Source organism: Scleropages formosus, chromosome 2, assembly GCF_900964775.1.
Source record: "Scleropages formosus chromosome 2, fSclFor1.1, whole genome shotgun sequence".
In the NCBI taxonomy this organism is placed as follows: Eukaryota; Metazoa; Chordata; class Actinopteri; order Osteoglossiformes; family Osteoglossidae; genus Scleropages; species Scleropages formosus.
The window spans coordinates 20,847,380-20,861,687 of record NC_041807.1 but is presented as its reverse complement, the minus strand read 5'-3'; the positions used below and the strand labels follow the sequence as shown (position 1 = coordinate 20,861,687).

General features: G+C 39.9%; 1 protein-coding gene across 1 annotated transcript in view; it reads right to left on the bottom strand.

The window, feature by feature from the left end:
- Positions 1 to 14,267, bottom strand: part of LOC108931554 (synapsin-3-like) — a 43,922-nt gene extending 29,655 nt beyond the window's left edge. The window contains exons 1-6 of the mRNA XM_018747388.2: positions 14,173 to 14,267; positions 13,477 to 13,879; positions 12,730 to 12,787; positions 5,922 to 6,013; positions 2,045 to 2,201; positions 1,492 to 1,581 (exon numbers count right to left, since the gene is read on the bottom strand). Coding sequence (XP_018602904.1) covers positions 1,492 to 1,581; positions 2,045 to 2,201; positions 5,922 to 6,013; positions 12,730 to 12,787; positions 13,477 to 13,838 — 759 coding nt within the window. The 5' untranslated portion in view covers positions 13,839 to 13,879; positions 14,173 to 14,267. The remainder of the gene's footprint in view (positions 1 to 1,491; positions 1,582 to 2,044; positions 2,202 to 5,921; positions 6,014 to 12,729; positions 12,788 to 13,476; positions 13,880 to 14,172) is intronic.
- Positions 14,268 to 14,308: the final 41 nt, after the last annotated feature.

The window sequence follows — 14,308 nt, the reverse complement described above, 5'->3', positions numbered from 1 at the left end:
CAGATTCACCCAGCAGTACTCTTATGTTTATTTAATAAGAATTTATTTTGATAGACTAGATTCCAAGGATTACATATGATTTGCATGTTCTAAAGACATTTTATGACTTTTAATTGTGTTATAAGTGACTAAACTGAAAGCTAATTAATTTGCAGTGTCTGCTGTTGTAAAATAGAACAAGGTGTTGAATTTCAAAGAAGTACTGAAATGAAGCTGAATCTGGAGTTATGTTCATAGTGGAATCTGTAACATGAAAGTATGCCTTCTTTTCCATCCATGCAGATTTCTCCACTTTCAACCCCACTCCATGTTTCACATTTACTCATGTATTTTACTCTACTAATTTTTTTTAATCAGTTCTTTTTTTTTTTTTTTGCTAAACCTAATTGTTAATGTTTGTACAGGTGAATTGTTTAACACAAGAAGGAATGATAACTGTTCCATGAGGGCTGTTTAAGACTTTACTGTTAACTAAGTCTATGTGCACACAAATAAGCTGACCACTGTGCATATATACATATTCACTTTAATAATGGCATCCCTTGTAAGGATGAAAAAACTTAAATCTATTTTATATTTTTATAATAAAGATTTAATGAAATGTATAAAGTTATGGAGGTTGTTATTCAATATATTGCTAAATATTATTGTTTAAGTATAAGTAATGATGCAGTGGTACCAGATAGTCTCGTAATTATCCTCATTTTTTCAGATTTTAATTTTTCCACTTTTAAATCCTGAGTGTAATCCACATCTTTCAAATTTGAAATGCTACAGTCCCTGTAGATGAGCCCTTTGCTGAAAGTTGGCCTATAATTATGTAAAATAACAAATGTCTGCTTATGGGCAAAATTGTTTACTGTACTCTAACATTGTCCCATTTCGTCACTGTAAATCAAGTTTTGTTTCCCTAAAACATACTGATTTTAGCTCTCAGAAGGACTGAATCAATGAAATGGATCTCTTTCGTAACTATCCATGACTGAATAATTTGTTGTCCCATGAGTATAAATGAGGCCTTTTTTTTTTTTTTTTTTACTGGAACTTTAAATAGCTGAACCATGTCTTTATTTCAAGAGATAAGTTGGTTTATCTTCGGTGTCTCTCTGCAGTCTGAAGAAACCCTCAGATGTATTTTTCATTTTTATTCATTTTTTCATTTACATTTTTGTTTGCATAAAGATTTTCAAACCCAATGGGTGACGGAATAATAGGATGTTAAAAAGTGTATTATTGAAAGATACACTAGAATACAAATCGGAAAATGTGAATGGAACTCGGTACAGAGGATTAGCATTCCTTTCAAAGCAGACTCCTTTTCAGATTAATTTTTTTTTTTTTTTACCAGCCGAAATCATACAGTGTTGACAGTCAATTATTATTTGCATTACAAAGCAAAACTGTTATCAGATTCAGTCAGAAGTATTAAAACTGCTAAACATTTTTCATTTTATAATCACATTTTAAAGATTCTCAGACAAGGGAACTCACCATCTGCTTATGGTTGGGATAGAAGGTTTGTTCATTCAGAGGAAATTTCTCAGGGCCCAGTGAATGAAAGAGTTTGATCATGTGAGAGAACTGGAAGCACAGAAGAACAAATAGATTAAATTCAGGAACAGAAGTTTGTGCAGAAACTCAATACAAGGACTTATGGCCTGAAATCTACACTTTGAGTTGTACGAGGGGCCTTGCTGTTGCACTGTCAACAAGATAAGGTAAATAAGATAAATAAGCAGAATTATCCCCATAAAAAAAATCTAACTATGAATACCAAAATGAGTATTAAGATTTTCAGCATTTTGGGCAAAAGTGTTAGCTATGCAAATTAAAAATAAAAATTCACACCCTGCTAACTGGTGGTACACAAAGGATCACTGTAAGCACTTTGAAAACATTTCACCCAAATGAATTAAAGACAACCTCGTGACAGTAAAAACTAACTGCTGATCCTAGAGTCGTGGTCATGGCTGTTCCTTTTATTACTTAATAAATGAATATTAAACACTGCTGAATAAAGTTTCTGCAGAAGAAACTCACATACCACCCATGGTTTGCTACAGAAGTTATAGATGGAAAGGAGCGAATTGACACTTTGGACACCTCCATACTGAAGGCCAATCACGAGATTGCGGAAGTCCTCCACTGGGCTCATACTGTAAGCATGCTGGCGAACCAAAACATAGTCTGGTTTAAAAGACCTGGGAAGACAAAACAACAGGAAAAAAAATTTTTTAAAAATAAGCCTGCACCTGCATGATGAACTTTTTCACTGCTGAAAAAATACCTGCTATAATAAACAGAAGCATCACTGTTTAGTAGAAGAAAACAATGATAAAGCACTTGCTCAAGAAATACTCTTTTGGATGACCTAATGAACAGATTTTAATATTGCTGCTTAGAAATTACTCTTGGGTTGGATCCAAGTGAGTCTCACTTTCCATGCCCTTGGGAGCACGTTACCATTCTCAAAGACTACAGTGCCCACTTAGAAATGTGACCATCATTGATTTACTTGCACTTGTACCTTTTCTATACTGCAGTTCAGATGTTTGGTCACTGTGGTCCAACCAGCTCTGTACTTCTAGCATCCCTCATGTTAATGTTTTTGCAAAATTGAAATCACAGGCAAAATCAAAAGGGAGACATGTTTCTGCACCCAAAACATATTTACATTTATTCATTTAGCAGGTGCTTTTCTCCAAAGTGACATACATCTCATAGAAAATGCAATTTGTGCATTACATTAGGAGAAAGAGACATAGCTGCAGATGTGTGACTCTTAAGTAATATGCATACATACGTACACAACTTTTCTGCTTTGCTTATTGCCTCTCGTGAATGACAAGATGTAGCAACAGGAGAACTGTAAGGCATCTTTCTCAAACTAGACTCTGATGTACTTATCCTCTTGTGCAGTTGTGCATCTTAATCTTCTACTTCTTTTTCTATCCTGTTAGATGCAGTTTGCCCTCTTAAGATAGTAGTGGACTCCTTTCTATGAAATTTTGGCAATCTGATGAATTAAGCAGTAACAGCCATCTGCAACATTTGTAATGAAGTCTTGGCTATATTTTAAATCAATTTACATTTACTCATTTAGCTGATGCTTTTCTCTAAAGTGACATACAGTGTTTAGGTTACAATTATTTACCCATTTATACAGCTGGGTAATTTTTTTTTTTTTACTGGAGCAATTTAGGATAAGTACCTTGCTCAATGGTACTACAGCTGGAGGTGAAGCTTAAACCTGCAACCTTTGGGTCACTATGCTACCAGCTGACCCAATTTAATGGTACCTTGATAAAAAGTATCAATTCTTTCAAAAACATTAACATTTCTCAGTGATTCTACATTTTTGAATGCTTGTCTCTGAGAGGGACAAATGTAATAGAGTACAAATGTAATCACATTGTCATTCATGATTAATTATACATTTTCCTCTTATTTTGACTCCATATGTTGCTCCATTGTGTTAAAAATTCCTTTTGCAGGGGTCCTACAAAAACCACATGCTTTGTTATAATAATATGAATAAATAACATGGCTTTGAATATTGATACTCATCAGAACTACAATAAAATGTTTAGCTAAACTTGATAGGAGAATACGGAATTCAGCAGAGGTTAGAAGTGAGCTTATCATTAAAATACCAAAGACCAAGGTACAATCAATAAAGAGTGGCAGCCATATGATGCTGCTGTGGTAAGCCATTAGTCCATGCATGCTTCATGTACATGTAGTTGCACAACAGCTCTATCATAACCAGTCCAGTATCACACAGTGGCCCATCTTTGAATTTACTGACTGTATCATGTATTGTGTGGTTCTGTATTACACATATTCACTGGGCACTTTATTAGGGACAAACAGGTTTGTCCTCGAAACAGCAAACCATTTTGCTGCAACTCAGGATACGTGAAGAATTGCGACAGGGCCAAGAGGTTCAATTACAGTCAGAAACAGCCACAATGCTGGGATTTTAATACAATACCATGTCCACAGAGAATGGTGTGATAAAAAAAACAGAAAAACAAATTCTCACTTTTGTGGGCAAAGATATCTTGTAGATCACCTTTCGTGCAGGAGAGCGTAACTTAAAGTACTATTTTCTAAGGGGTAGTCGGTTCTGCTTGAACGTTACTACATTCCTGTGCATATTTTAATTCTTTTTCGATGCCATTTAACTAATAATATAAAGTCTTGGATATGTGGAGCGATATTTAAGATGAATTGCTAGCGTGCTCCTTCACAAGTGGGATGTTGTTCATAGGGGTTGTGTTTTGTCCTTGAGGGATCTCCTAGCCACAGATGTCAATGATCTCCACTGGCAGTGATGTCTGAGGCACATAATACCTGTGTATCTTGTAGCAATCTGTCTGGCCAAGTCTAGGCACTCATGGGGGAGAGGAGAGAGAGTCCAATCAGATGGCAGTCAGCTACTGCAATCTCCTCCTCATCTACACCCTGCAAGTTTAGCACATGCAAGCAATGCTGGGGAGATAAACTGTGTCCTGATCTGTGATGTGAGCTTCAGACAACCGTGCTGTTTATCCTGCATCTCACATGCTGATCACAGACTGTGTATGATACTGTGTGACATATTGCTCAGAACATACAATATGAATGAAAATACCAAAGAAACTGCAGTGACAAAAAGCATCACCCAGCAACCAGGAAACAAAAACTAGGTTTACTTAAGAATCACACCTGCAAGTATGTCCCTCTTTCTCCTAATGTAATGCACAAATTGTATTTTCTCTGAGATGTATGTCGCTTTGGAGAAAAGCATCTGCTAAATGAATAAATGTAAATAAGTCGGATATTCGTAACCCAGGGACTGCTTGTATTTTTTGTTTGCTCATTAGGGGAATAAGAGAATAAAAAAAGATTTCTCAGTGATGGAAATGAAGAGACAAACCTGAGTACAGAAGTTAAAGAAAAAAATACAAAAATGAATTCATTTCAGCAATTTTAGGCCTTTTCCCATTACTGCAGATTCCTGCTTCATTACTGTACACACTATACATAAAAAGTCCAGTTTTTTAAACAATTTTAGTATACAACAGCATACACCTTTAAGACAGAGTACAAACACTAATGTTTTGCAGAAACAATATTTGGTTTCTGTGTCTGTCAAACTTACAATAAATGTATGCCACAACCCCCTGCTGTACACACATGAAACCATGAACCTGGCTACTTTTCTTACATTTACATTTATTCACTTAGCAGACGCTTTACTCCAAAGCGATTTACAATGGATACTATGTAGTGTTATCAGCCCACACACCTTATTCACCAAGGTGACTTACACTACTTACAATGGGTCACTCATCCATACATCGGTGAAACACTCTCTCTGTGTCACTCACTCACTCTTAAAACTACCAGTTTTTTTCCTAGGCAAAAGCAAAGTTCTGGGAGCAACCATGAGGCACAACAGTATGACTTGCAGCAGGAAAGATTAAAGTACTAACAACAATCCTGACAATTTTCTCAGTGAGGGATGGCAGTCAACATGACAATGACTCTCAGTCTCTACCATGTAATATAACAGTAACTCAGGCTAATGACTCTTTGCTGGACGGACCCAAATCAGCCACATAGTAAATACGTTTATTCACAACAATGGGCAAGATAAAGTACGTTTCCACCTGCATTTCTTTCAATACAGCACACACTGTATATATGAATTCTCCTATCAGCTAATTTTAAAGTACATAGTACATTTTTAGCATCACACAGCAACATTCAGAATAGCTAGTAATAATTTACTGGAAACACATTTAATTTCAGAACTCTGGAAATATGAAATGGAATGATATTTAAGCTCTAGGAGAGGAAGTAAAAGCAGTAGAAGCCCCAGTCAAGGGACAACAGTGGCAGTGGGGCAGTGTGGTGCTTAACGTCCATCCTACCTGACTACTTTGTTCCCGCCTCTCATTAGCTGCCTGTCAATCACACATCCCCCACTGACACAGGATGTGAGGCTGATCTCTGAAAACTCGGCCTGCAAAACAAAAGGTCATTTTTACTAAAAGAACAAACCAAATTCTTCAGGATTAACAGTAACTTCTATGGTGACCAAGTACAGAACTGTTCATCAACGGTTCACCTTTACAGGCCTCTCCTCACTCTGCCAGTACACAAGTTTACCCTTTCGGCCTGAAAATTAGCCTGGATCTGGACAATGCTTCACCAAACCTTAGGCAAATATAAAAATCAACACAGCAAGTCCTCAACTGTACATTTACTTAGAATTCCATAAGTCAGTTTTACATAATTATTTTCACAGAAGAAATATGATCCTCATCAACACAGCTGTTTGAAAATACAACCTGTTGCTAATGGCAACTGGGGAGGGTTTGGGCAGAGCCACAGAGATGTCAGGACACAGTTCAACACTGTTAGGTACCAGGGTGGCCATGGACATGCCTACAGCCTCAGTTTCCTCCTGCCTTTTTTCAGGAGGTCAGTGTGATATAGCTGGTGGGAATTAGCTCAATTACCTTGAACTCAAAATCTCCAACCCACCATGTGACCACAATGGGTCCATGTCAATTTTCAATCAGTTTAGAATGGGATGTTGATAGGAGGATAAGGACCTATCTCCTGCCTCCTTGTTATAAAGACTGGACTCGCTCCTGAGCATGGAGCAAGTGCTCCCTGGCAGTTTGTCCAAGCAAATCTGCTTCACTTTGGTTGCAGATCATCCAACCTTTCACTGACGCGTTCAACTAGTCCATCAGTTTGGGGATGAAAGACCGTAGTTTTAATTGCCTTTAACAGTTTGCATAGCTCTTTCAGGGTGCAGGACATGAAGGATGTCCCCTGATAGGTAAGGATCTCCTTTGGCATTTCCATATTGGAAAACACGCAGAATGGCACATCTGCAACGGTCTCTGCCACGATGCTGTGCAGAAAACTGTTTCTGGGTAGCGGGTCGCATTACCAAGACAAAGTGACGCCACCACGGGCTCCACTCCAATGACCTGATGAGGTCCATGCCCAAATGCTTGGAGAGGGGCCCTAAGGATGAACAAGGGGTTCGCTCTCAGGGAAGACCATTTTGCACACCAACAGCAGACATTAGCATGGATTCCCAGCCAATAAAATACAAAAAAAAAATCTGGCCTGCAAGGAGCACAGCATCTTGCCTTGCCCAAGATGCCCTGCCATTGGATTACTATGGGCCTCTTGAAAGGCCTTTCATCAGCTTTGAATCAAGAACCCCTGAGTCAGCATGCTCTAGTCCCATAAACCAGTACTTCTGTCACAAAGACAGGCAGACCTTTAATGCAAATAAAACAGAAGTACATTCAGATGTATAAAAAAATGTTATTCTGGGATTCTCCTGCAGATATAGCATACAGTTTAAACACATTAAATTGTGTTTTTCATTACAGTTTATATACGATCCTGTCTTCTCTAACACAGCAGGAGGTACCAGGGTCCTTGAGTCCATTTCTTCTGCTCTCAGTATAAGGAGAGCCTGATTTGGGATACTGGGCACAGGGGTGTGATGCTACTTGCTTCCTTTTTGTCCAAAAGACAGATACACTGTTTGCCCCATACAGGTACATGACCTGCCCACCTGTGACAGGTCAAGTCTTTGTGCAAGAGAGCTCATCAGAGCTCTTGGAATCAGTGGGAAGTACTGTGCTACATACAATACCAGCCTGTTTATGGGTCTGTGATGAGATCACTCAGTCAAAGAGACCTAGTGAACATGTGTGGTGAACATGAGAGAAGAAAAGAGGAAAGAAAGGCCACCGTGCTGAGAGCAGAGCCCACACAGTGGCACACAGAGAGCCAAAGGCCCTCTTTACACTATTATGTGCAGCTTGCTGGCCCTTCACTGAGCCCGCTGGCAGAGTGGATGCTGAGGATGAGCAGCCGGGGCCTTGCTCACTACTCAGCACGAGGCCTCTCTTATTGCCATGGTTACCATTCACACAATGCATTTGGCTGCTTGGATGGGCTCCTGGCTTGTGAAAGGAAAACAGGAAGCAGTCAACAGGACAAATGCCTGGTAGTGATGAGTTCATTTACTCCCACAGCTGTCTTTCACACATCATCTAGCAGTCACTCTCTAAGCTCATAAAGAAACCACTAAAAAAGCCACCCAACCAGTTAAATGCGTTTTAAGGGAATTCTCTGCTTCTTTGCATACCGTTTGCATACATCCAAAATTCATCAAAACATAAAATAAGCAAATGTATGTTTTTCCCCTTTCAAGCCTTTGTAAGGATAACTTGAATTTATATATTTAAGGAATGTTAGTTCTGACCTGAGATGATCTGATTACATAAGGTGAACATTTGCATTGTTATATTGTTAAATTGATGTGAACGTTACATATCAAATATAAAGTGTTATATGTAAAGCATTTAGTAAATAAAGGACTGTTCAAGGGCTGTGTGCAAGTGTTTATTCAAAGCCTGACTCACTCTGATCTTCTCTATGCTCTCCAAACAAAGCCCTCCTGGAGACAAAAATGTTACTAGCTGTGGTGAAAGACCAGGTCAACATTTCACTTTCGGGCCCTTTGGCCCACACTGAAGGGACTCTGCCTTACTGTACTGTACTATAATCCCCTTGCACTGCAACAAGAAGCTTTACAGGAGCAAACCAGGGCATGAATGATCTTATGACGACCCATGTGACTCAAAAATCCTCAGCCCTTTCATGAATTTAGAGTGTAATGTAAGGTAGTGGGTGGGGGAGGGGCTTAATCTATATGGATTAATCAATCATGTGAGAAGGATGTTTTACAAAAAATTCCTTTTATATTGTTGTCTTCAATATACACTCATCGGTCACTTTATCAGGTACACCTTGCTAGTACCGGGTTGGACCCCCTTTTGCTTTCAGAACTGCCTTAATTCTTCGTGGCACACATTCAACAAGGTGCTGGAAACATTCCTCAGAGGTTTTGGTCCATATTGACATGATAGAATCACGCAGTTGCTGCAGATTTGTCAGCTCCACATCCATGATGCGAATCTCCCGTTCCACCACATCCCAAAGGTGTTCTATTGGATTGAGATCTGGTGACCGTGGAGGCCATTTGAGTACAGTGAACTCATTGCCATGTTCAAGAAACCAGTTTGAGATGATTTGAGCTTTGTGACATGGCACGTTATCCTGCTGGAAGTAGCCATCAGAAGATGGGTACACTGTGGTGATAAAGGGATGGACATGGTCAAAAACAATACTCAGGTAGACTGTGGCATTCAAACGATGCTCAATTGGTACTAAGGGGCCCAAAGTGTGCCAGGAAAATTTCCCCCAGACCATTACACCACCACCACCAGCCTGAACTGTTGATACAATCCGGATGGATCCAGGATGGATCCATGCTTTCATGTTGTTTATGCCAAATTCTGACCCTACCACCTGAATGTCACAGCAGAAATCGAGACTCATCAGACCAGGCAATGTTTTTCCAATCTTCCATTGTACAATTCTGGTGAGCCCGTGTGAACTGTAGCCTCAGTTTCCTGTTCTTAGCTGACAGGAGTGGCACCCGGTGTGGTCTTCTGCTGCTGTAGCCCATCTGCTTCAAGGTTCAACGTGTTGTGCATTCAGAGATGCTCTTCTGCATACCTTGGTTGTAGCGAGTGGTTATTTGAGTTACTGTTACCTTTCTAGCGGCTCGAACCAGTCTGGCCATTCTCCTCTGACCTCTAACATCAACAAGGCGTTTTCGCCCACAGAACTGCTGCTCACTGGATATTTTCTCTTTTTCTGACCATTCTCTGTAAACCCTAGAGATGGTTGTGCGTGAAAATCCCAGTAGATCAGCATTTTCTGAAATACTCAGACCAGCCTGTCCGGCACCAACAACTATGCCACGTGCAAAGTCACTTAAATCACCTTTCTTCCCCATTCTGATGCTCAGTTTGAACTTCAGAAGATCATCTTGACCATGTCTAAATGCCTAAATGCATTAAGATGCTGCCATGTGATTGGCTGATTAGATATTTGCGTGAACGCACAGTTGAACAGGTGTACCTAATAAAGTGACCAGTTAGTGTATAATACAGGACATCATGAAACATTGTGGTTAAAGAACTATGGTTCTCTAAGATTCTGGAAGGACATACTACTACACTGTAGAGCACATACTAGATTAAGTTCAGTGAAAACACACAGATGTGCAGAACAGCTCGAATGGATAAGAGAAATCTTTGAAGAAAACAAGATAGTAGTTAAAAAAAAAAAAAAAAAAAAAAAAACTGGGGAAAGAGGGGAAAGGTGGTTTGTTTTTTCTGCCCTAGTTTGCTCAGTATCACACTTCCAAGTGTGTTTCCTGTCCTGCTTTTTCAGTGTTCTGCTTTTACATTCATACTGTGAAATACAAATGTGTAATAGACATAACTGTATTTGTCTGGTAGTTTCTGTGAATGTCCCAAATATTGGTCTAATAAAACATGCTGTAAGTTTTTCAACATTTGTATTAACTTCTAATAGCTGTACACACAATAAACTCATGCGTATGCAAGATGGTGACGCACATGAACGCAGACGCTTGGTACTCCCATAAAAGCTCTCTCACGCCCACATCACAAAAATGAAAAACAGCTTCTTCCCCAAAGCTGTGAAACAGCTGAACACTGCTTGATTTTTTTGTATTATATTGTATCATACTGTAATATCCATGGGGGGTGCGGTGGCGCAGTGGGTTTGGCCTGTGCCTGCTCTCTGGTGGGTCTGGGGTTCAAGTTCTGCTTGGGGTGCCTTGCAATGGACTGGTGTTCCATCCTGGGTGTGTCCCCTCCCCCTCCAGCTTCATGCCCTGTGTTGCCGGGTTAGGCTCTAGCTCACCGTGACCCCGCTTGGGACAAGCGGCCTCATTCAGCGTGTGTGTGTGTGTGTGTGTGTGTGTGTGTGTGTGTGTGTGTGTATTATCTATTTATCTACTGTATTATCTGTTTAAACTGTTTAATTTTCTATTTTTATACTTGTTTTATATTGTTGTCTAAAGAACTCAGGGAGTACCACTATAATTTCGTTGTATTGCACAGCAGTACGACAATAAAGTCTTCAATGCAATTCAATGTAATGAAATTGGTGATGCACAAACTGAATTTCTGCCTGAACGTTTTGCAGCCATCTAATGGTAGAACGCAGAAATGCAGGCCATTTTCACTCAACAGAAATGTTAAAAACAGAATGGTGAGTACACACATTACTAAAAATAAATATGTAAACTAGGAAATGTTGCATCTTTAGAAATCCATAACTTAAATGTAACACAAGGTGCAAGTGCACTGGCTCCTCATCGTACAAACCGTCAAACTATGAATTTTTGAAGATAAGAACAGAGTTAATAAATTGCATTTTCTTCACTCATAAACTTCTAAATCTTGAAAGTGAACTAAAGGCCTATTTATATGCCAAGCTGATAGTTGGCACCAAAATGGACAAAGGTAAAGACAGACATTTAGGGCTGCCTTCAGTCAACTTGCTTCTAGTGTTCAACACTCCTATCTGGAGTTCCTAAGTGTTGGTGAAATCTGCATGTTTATGGGATGAATGCATCAACAATCAATGGTGAACTAGAGTCTGCGGAGACAATGTATTTTTAGTCATTTTAAAATTAACTTATTACTTTATGTACCTCAAAGTTAGTAGAAATATTTAAAAGTCCTAAGTAATTTTATTATAGCTATATATGTGATACAGACATGCATTTCTCACAAGTCAGTTAGTCCAAAACCACCATTTTGCCAGCATATGTTACATGAGTAGCTGATGCATACAGAACTGACAAGGAGCCCTTTGCCTGCTCCATTTCACGTTCAACTTTTTGAGTAACAAACCAAAGTTTTTAAGAGGGGGACCCAGTTTAGTTGTTTCTCACTGAAAAGCCATTTTTATTTTGTTTGATATAATTTAACTAAAGATTACTGAAAAGAAAAATAAAGCCACAAGTAAATCTGCCCACCTTCATTCCCTGACTAGTAACTTCCTCAACCTGGCATGCCCCATGCCCTTGTGTACTAGAGTGCTGCCTGCAACTTTTTACCAGGTTCCCTCAGATAATAACAATCTGCTCATACAGAGAATTCAGGTAAAAAGTTTTTTTACCATTACTTTCAATGGGGAAAAATGAGAAAATTTGTTCAGGCACAATAGCATTACTCATTTTATTCAAAAATGAAAAATTCCTGCCTTACCTTTTAAATAGAGAATAGCTCACTCAAAAGTAAGTCTACAATATCCAAACTGCTCTTGACACAAATATTACACATTTGAAAGTACCATTTTTCAATCTGCTTTCCCCCTCATTACTATTATTTTCCCTATTTTTATTTTGTTTTATTCTGTTGTTCTTGGGTGACACAATAGCAGGGCAAGTGCCTCACAGCTCTTGGTTTGTTAGTTTGAATCCATCTCAGTCTCTAAGGAGATTGCATGTTCTTCCTGTGTTTGCACTGGTTTACCCAATAACCCCACATATGATGGAAAATAATTTTCGGGTTAAAAGCACAAAATGGAAAAGCTTCCCAGTTCAGTTCTTAAATCAGAATATATGGCTGTCATTGTATTTCTAAAGAAGAACAGCAAATGGCATCTTAAAACAGATAACAGATGTGGGACATAATGTGGAATTCTTGGGATTTACTCTTATGCTCTTTTCTTAATCAAATTCCAGTCAAAGTATGAGAATATTTAGCTAGTTTCTACTTAGTCAAACATATATTACGAGCAACTAACCTGCTCCACTCTGATTTCGTATTCACCGTTCAGTTTCCTGCCACGGAAGTACTTAGTCCTGTAATACAGATAAAGGAGGAGAGTGGTATCGGCTGTAGAAAAAAAATACTGTGCAAATACATAATAAAAAAACATCAGATACACTGGCTCCTTGTTACAAGTAGTCAAGTTGAGAACTTTTGAAAATAAACATTTCCCAGTTTATTTTAACTACATTTTCTTCACCGTTCGATTTTCTAAAATTTCTTTCTGCTTTGGAGTGAAAGACACTTGTGTTTCCACATGCAGCCGGCAGAAAAAGCACTCAAAATACATAGAATAGGACTGCATGGATCATATCCATTCACGTGATTTTGAGTGTTAACAAGCCCTGTCTAGAATTTGTTACTGTTTGTCAAAAATTAGGACTGCTGCACACATTTATGTGATCAATCAGCCAAACACCAGCATTGAATAAGGGCTTGTGGATGGAATTTATTTTAAATTAGTTTTAAATGTAGCTCAAAGTTAATACAAATATTGTAATAATTAAATATTGTTCTCAAATATTCCCATTACTTTAACAATTTATTTGTACCTTTAACCAAGACTTCTAAAGAACCAAATGTGTCTCCCCTCTAGCTGATAAAAACATATTATACAGCACCAGTGCCACCCACTCAGAAACCAGCGCTGCACCACTGTGCAACCATGCCGTGCTGTGACAAGACTAGAGACCAGCACAAGCAATGAAACAGGTGCTCCTACCAGTCTGTATGCAGCTCATCGATCACAAGGAGGATCTTGGTCTTGCGTGGCACCAGCGGCACCAGGGTGGCCACAGGCGGGATGGCCTTTGCGGAGGTTTGCTTGGATGGTTCGGGTGGCGACGGCTGCGGCTCGGTCTCGCGTGCATTCTGAACGGTCTGGGCAGTCTTGACCACACCGGGAAAGGAACTGAGGATGGAGGAAGCAGATGAAGAAGGGCCAGGGTGTGAGTCCACCTGGCCATGGTCATGGGGTGCGGGGGAGATGGAGGTGCTGTTGGGGGGCTGCAGGTCGACCGCACAGCCATTGGGCAGGTTTGCCACAAAACTCTCGTCAGGCACAGGCTGGGGCAGGTGGTTCATGGTGCTGGTGGTCAGGGGGGCTTCTGGAACAGGTCGCACTCCTGCTGGAACACAGCAATTTCACTACTTCTTGCTCGCGGAATGTACAAGCCTACCCAAATTAATACAGGTCAGATATATTATGTTTTCGCCACAACGCCGAGGTACCGAGCTAAATCAATAGCGTCTGTTGATGGAGCGACCTGAGGCTGTCTCTCCGTCGCGTCAGGTTCACACTAGACACACGCCGGTACTAACAGCAGAACAAAACGCCATAATCTCTTCTGTTTCATCACATTAAATTCAAAAACATCGCTGTCATACTGGACAGAATGGCGAGCTTATTAGTATTTACCTCGTGAGCGCTGTGCTGTGCTGTGCGTACCGTAGCCCTTCTGTCTTCAGCTCGTTCGCGCTCGAGCGCCGCCCGCCCTGCGCGAGACTCCCGAGCCTCTCTGTCGCGCAAGGCATGCTGGGAACCGAGAAGCTCT